Source organism: Oncorhynchus clarkii, chromosome 3 (assembly GCF_045791955.1).
Source record: "Oncorhynchus clarkii lewisi isolate Uvic-CL-2024 chromosome 3, UVic_Ocla_1.0, whole genome shotgun sequence".
Classification (NCBI taxonomy): Eukaryota; Metazoa; Chordata; class Actinopteri; order Salmoniformes; family Salmonidae; genus Oncorhynchus; species Oncorhynchus clarkii.
The window spans coordinates 89,768,404-89,774,403 of record NC_092149.1 but is presented as its reverse complement, the minus strand read 5'-3'; the positions used below and the strand labels follow the sequence as shown (position 1 = coordinate 89,774,403).

The window sequence follows — 6,000 nt, the reverse complement described above, 5'->3', positions numbered from 1 at the left end:
ATATGCAGACAGAGCCTGACCTTTCTAATGACACAGACTGGGAGACCGATGCAGACAGAGCCGGGGTAATTGTGACGACCACACGAGGAACACAAGAAAGCTTTTCATGATTAAAACAAATAGCTCAGTCCAGACTAGACCAGTATTTCTCTCTCTCTCTCCCTCAATTCAATTCAAAGGGGCTTTATTGGCATGGGAAATGGGTTTACATTGCCAAAGTAAGTGAAATAAACAAACAAAAGTGAGACGACACAAAACAAAATCAACAAAAAACATCCTAACGTCTAACCCATATCCCTGGTCATAACCTGGACAAACAGCCATCCTAACGTCTAACCCATATCCCTGGTTATAACCTGGACAAACAGCCATCCTGACGTCTAACCCATATCCCTGGTTATAACCTGGACAAACAGCCATCCTGACGTCTAACCCATATCCCTGGTTATAACCTGGACAAACAGCCATCCTGACGTCTAACCCATATCCCTGGTTATAACCTGGACAAACAGCCATCCTGACGTCTAACCCATATCCCTGGTCATAACCTGGACAAACAGCCATCCTGACGTCTAACCCATATCCCTGGTCATAACCTGGACAAACAGCCATCCTGACGTCTAACCCATATCCCTGGTCATAACCTGGACAAACAGTCATCCTAACGTCTAACCCATATCCCTGGTCATAACCTGGACAAACAGCCATCCTGACGTCTAACCCATATCCCTGGTCATAACCTGGACAAACAGCCATCCTAACGTCTAACCCATATCCCTGGTCATAACCTGGACAAACAGCCATCCTGACGTCTAACCCATATCCCTGGTCATAACCTGGACAAACAGCCATCCTGATGTCTAACCCATATCCCTGGTCATAACCTGGACAAACAGCCATCCTAACGTCTAACCCATATCCCTGGTCATAACCTGGACAAACAGCCATCCTAACGTCTAACCCATATCCCTGGTCATAACCTGGACAAACAGCCATCCTGACGTCTAACCCATATCCCTGGTCATAACCTGGAAAAACAGCCATCCTGACGTCTAACCCATATCCCTGGTCATAACCTGGACAAACAGCCATCCTGACGTCTAACCCATATCCCTGGTCATAACCTGGACAAACAGCCATCCTGACGTCTAACCCATATCCCTGGTCATAACCTGGACAAACAGCCATCCTGACGTCTAACCCATATCCCTGGTCATAACCTGGACAAACAGCCATCCTGACGTCTAACCCATATCCCTGGTCATAACCTGAACCATCAGCCATCCTAACGTCTAACCCATATCCCTGGTCATAACCTGGACAAACAGTCATCCTAACGTCTAACCCATATCCCTGGTCATAACCTGGACAAACAGCCATCCTGACGTCTAACCCATATCCCTGGTCATAACCTGGACAAACAGCCATCCTGACGTCTAACCCATATCCCTGGTCATAACCTGGACAAACAGCCATCCTGACGTCTAACCCATATCCCTGGTCATAACCTGGACAAACAGCCATCCTGACGTCTAACCCTGGTCATAACCTGAACCATCAGTCATCCTGACGTCTAACCCATATCCCTGGTCATAACCTGGACAAACAGCCATCCTGACGTCTAACCCATATCCCTGGTTATAACCTGGACAAACAGCCATCCTAACGTCTAACCCATATCCCTGGTCATAACCTGGACAAACAGCCATCCTGACGTCTAACCCATATCCCTGGTCATAACCTGGACAAACAGCCATCCTGACGTCTAACCCATATCCCTGGTCATAACCTGGACAAACAGCCATCCTGACGTCTAACCCATATCCCTGGTCATAACCTGGACAAACAGCCATCCTGACGTCTAACCCATATCCCTGGTCATAACCTGGACAAACAGCCATCCTGACGTCTAACCCATATCCCTGGTTATAACCTGGACAAACAGCCATCCTGACGTCTAACCCATATCCCTGGTCATAACCTGGACAAACAGCCATCCTAACGTCTAACCCATATCCCTGGTTATAACCTGGACAAACAGCCATCCTGACGTCTAACCCATATCCCTGGTTATAACCTGGACAAACAGCCATCCTGACGTCTAACCCTGGTCATAACCTGGACAAACAGCCATTCCTCTGCTCTCTGATGGAGTTCCTGGAGCCACCAGTCCAGCTCTATTCTCTATTCAACATGTTTCCCACTCCCACAGATGAATTATAGTCCTGGAACTTTGTGGCCTTGCAATAGACTAGCATCCTGTCCAGGAGGTTACTTGTACATCAAGTTGTTAGCATAGGGCTAATGTGTGCCAGGTTATCTGATGGGACAAGCTACAACCAGCTACAATCACGTGACAGTCGAGAGCTGTCCAGTGACACAAGCCTACCGGACGAGATAAACTACTTCTATGCTCACTTCGAAGCAAATAACACTGAAACATGCATGAGAGCACCAGCTGTACCGGAAGACTGTTTGATCACGCTCTCCGCAGCCGATGTGAGTAGGACCTTTAGCCTCCACATTGACTCTGTACCGTAACACCCCTTTAGTGGTTAGAGTAGGGACGGCATGTAGCCTATTGGTTAGAGTGTAGGGACGGCATGTAGCCTAGTGGCTAGAGTGTAGGGACGGCAGGTAGCCTAGTGGTTAGAGTGTTGGGCTAACAAGGTAAACATCTGTCATTCTGCCCCTGAACAAGGCAGTTAACCCACTATGCCCCAGTTGTCCGTCATTGTAAATAGGAAGTGGTTCTTAACTGACTTGCCTAGTTAAATAAAGGTTAAATTAAATAAATAAATACAAAATTCAATGTTGACATATTAACTGGGCCTAGAGACTCACTGTTGATGTAGTTTAACTGGGCCTAGAGACTCACTGTTCATGTAGTTTAACTGGCCCTGGAGACTCACTGTTGATGTAGTTTAACTGGGCCTAGAGACTCACTGTTGATGTAGTTTAACTGGCCCTGGAGACTCACTGTTGATGTAGTTTAACTGGGACTCACTGTTGATGTAGTTTAACTGGGACTCACTGTTGACGTAGTTTAACTGGAACTCACTGTTGATGTAGTTTAACTGGGACTCACTGTTGATGTAGTTTAACTGGGACTCACTGTTGACGTAGTTTAACTGGGACTCACTGTTGATGTAGTTTAACTGGGACTCACTGTTGATGTAGTTTAACTGGGCCTAGAGACTCACTGTTGATGTAGTTTAACTGGGCCTAGAGGCTCACTGTTGATGTAGTTTAACTGGGATTCACTGTTGATGTAGTTTAACTGGGCCTAGAGACTCACTGTTGATGTAGTTTAACTGGGACTCACTGTTGATGTAGTTTAACTGGGCCTAGAGACTCACTGTTGATGTAGTTTAACTGGGCCTAGAGACTCACTGTTGATGTAGTTTAACTGTGACTCACTGTTGATGTAGTTTAACTGGGCCTAGGGACTCACTGTTGATGTAGTTTAACTGTGACTCACTGTTGATGTAGTTTAACAGGGCCTAGAGACGCACTGTTGACGGTTTAATATTCAGTGCACTGGTCAAAAGTAACGCACTCTAAAGGAGACTAGGGCGCTGTTTGGGACGTAGCTGGACTCGTCTGGTTTGGCCTGTATATTAATTAACCCTTTCATTGTCTTATCATTTGATTGATAGGCGGTGGACTCTCGGGACTCGGTTGCCATGGCGTTGTACGCCCAGTCTTTCTCCTGGATTATCACACGGATCAACCAGAAGGTCAGAGGGAAGGACAACTTCAAGTCCATCGGCATCCTCGACATTTTCGGCTTTGAGAACTTTGAGGTAGCTTTGTGTTTTTAAAGTAAAAGACCCTGCAGCATTTGAAGGAAGTTGGATTAGCCTGAGTGATGTTACAGGTCTGGGACCAGGCTAGGATAGTATGGTTCTGTTATAGATCTGGGACCAGGCTAGGATAGTATGGTTCTGTTATAGATCTGGGACCAGGCTAGGATAGTATGGTTCTGTTGTAGATCTGGGACCAGGCTAGGATAGTATGGTTCTGTTATAGATCTGGGACCAGGCTAGGATAGTATGGTTCTGTTATAGATCTGGGACCAGGCTAGGAGTGTATGGTTCTGTTAGTGATGTTACAGGTCTGGGACCAGGCTAGGATAGTATGGTTCTGTTACAGGTCTGGGACCAGGCTAGGATAGTATGGTTGTGTTATAGGTCTGGGACCAGGCTAGGATAGTATGGTTGTGTTATAGATCTGGGACCAGGCTAGGATAGTATGGTTCTGTTATAGATCTGGGACCAGGCTGGGATACTATGGTTCTGTTAGTGATGTAGATCTGGGACCAGGCTAGGATAGTATGGTTCTGTTAGAGATCTGGGACCAGGCTAGGATAGTATGGTTCTGTTGTAGATCTGGGACCAGGCTAGGATAGTATGGTTCTGTTGTAGATCTGGGACCAGGCTAGGATAGTATGGTTCTGTTATAGATCTGGGACCAGGCTGGGATAGTATGGTTCTGTTATAGATCTGGGACCAGGCTAGGATAGTATGGTTCTGTTATAGATCTGGGACCAAGCTAGGATAGTATGGTTCTGTTATAGATCTGGGACCAGGCTAGGATAGTATGGTTCTGTTATAGATCTGGGACCAGGCTAGGATAGTATGGTTCTGTTAGTGATGTTACAGGTCTGGGACCAGGCTAGGATAGTATGGTTCTGTTATAGGTCTGGGACCAGGCTAGGATAGTATGGTTGTGTTATAGGTCTGGGACCAGGCTAGGATAGTATGGTTGTGTTATAGATCTGGGACCAGGCTAGGATAGTATGGTTCTGTTATAGATCTGGGACCAGGCTGGGATAGTATGGTTCTGTTAGTGATGTAGATCTGGGACCAGGCTAGGATAGTATGGTTCTGTTATAGATCTGGGACCAGGCTAGGATAGTATGGTTCTGTTAGAGATCTGGGACCAGGCTAGGATAGTATGGTTCTGTTGTAGATCTGGGACCAGGCTAGGATAGTATGGTTCTGTTGTAGATCTGGGACCAGGCTAGGATAGTATGGTTCTGTTATAGATCTGGGACCAGGCTGGGATAGTATGGTTCTGTTATAGATCTGGGACCAGGCTAGGATAGTATGGTTCTGTTATAGATCTGGGACCAAGCTAGGATAGTATGGTTCTGTTGTAGATCTGGGACCAGGCTAGGATAGTATGGTTCTGTTATAGATCTGGGACCAGGCTAGGATAGTATGGTTCTGTTATAGATCTGGTACCAGGCTGGGATAGTATGGTTCTGTTATAGATCTGGGACCAGGCTAGGATAGTATGGTTCTGTTATAGATCTGGGACCAAGCTAGGATAGTATGGTTCTGTTAGTGATGTTATAGATCTGGGACCAGGCTAGGATAGTATGGTTCTGTTTTAGATCTGGGACCAGGCTTGGATAGTATGGTTCTGTTGTAGATCTTGGACCAGGCCCAGGATGGCATGGTTCTGTTAGTTATGTAGGTCTGGGACCAGGCTAGGATAGTATGGTTCTGTTAGTGATGTAGGTCTGGGACCAGGCTAGGATAGTATGGTTCTGTTAGTGATGTAGGTCTGGGACCAGGCTAGGATAGTATGGTTCTGTTATAGATCTGGGACCAGGCTAGGATAGTATGGTTCTGTTATAGATCTGGGACCAGGCTAGGATAGCATGGTTCTGTTATAGATCTGGGACCAGGCTAGGATAGTATGGTTCTGTTAGTGATGTTATAGATCTGGGACCAGGCTAGGATAGTATGGTTCTGTTTTAGATCTGGGACCAGGCTTGGATAGTATGGTTCTGTTGTAGATCTTGGACCAGGCCCAGGATGGCATGGTTCTGTTAGTTATGTAGGTCTGGGACCAGGCTAGGATAGTATGGTTCTGTTAGTGATGTAGGTCTGGGACCAGGCTAGGATAGTATGGTTCTGTTAGTGATGTAGGTCTGGGACCAGGCTAGGATAGTATGGTTCTGTTATAGATCTGGGACCAGGCTAGGAT

General features: G+C 46.4%; 1 protein-coding gene across 1 annotated transcript in view; it reads left to right on the top strand.

The window, feature by feature from the left end:
* The window catches only part of LOC139405547 (unconventional myosin-X-like), a 252,096-nt gene that overhangs the window by 147,353 nt on the left and 98,743 nt on the right, over nt 1-6,000 (top strand). The window contains exon 11 of the mRNA XM_071147963.1: nt 3,660-3,806. Within this exon, the coding sequence (XP_071004064.1) occupies nt 3,660-3,806 (147 nt within the window). The remainder of the gene's footprint in view (nt 1-3,659; nt 3,807-6,000) is intronic.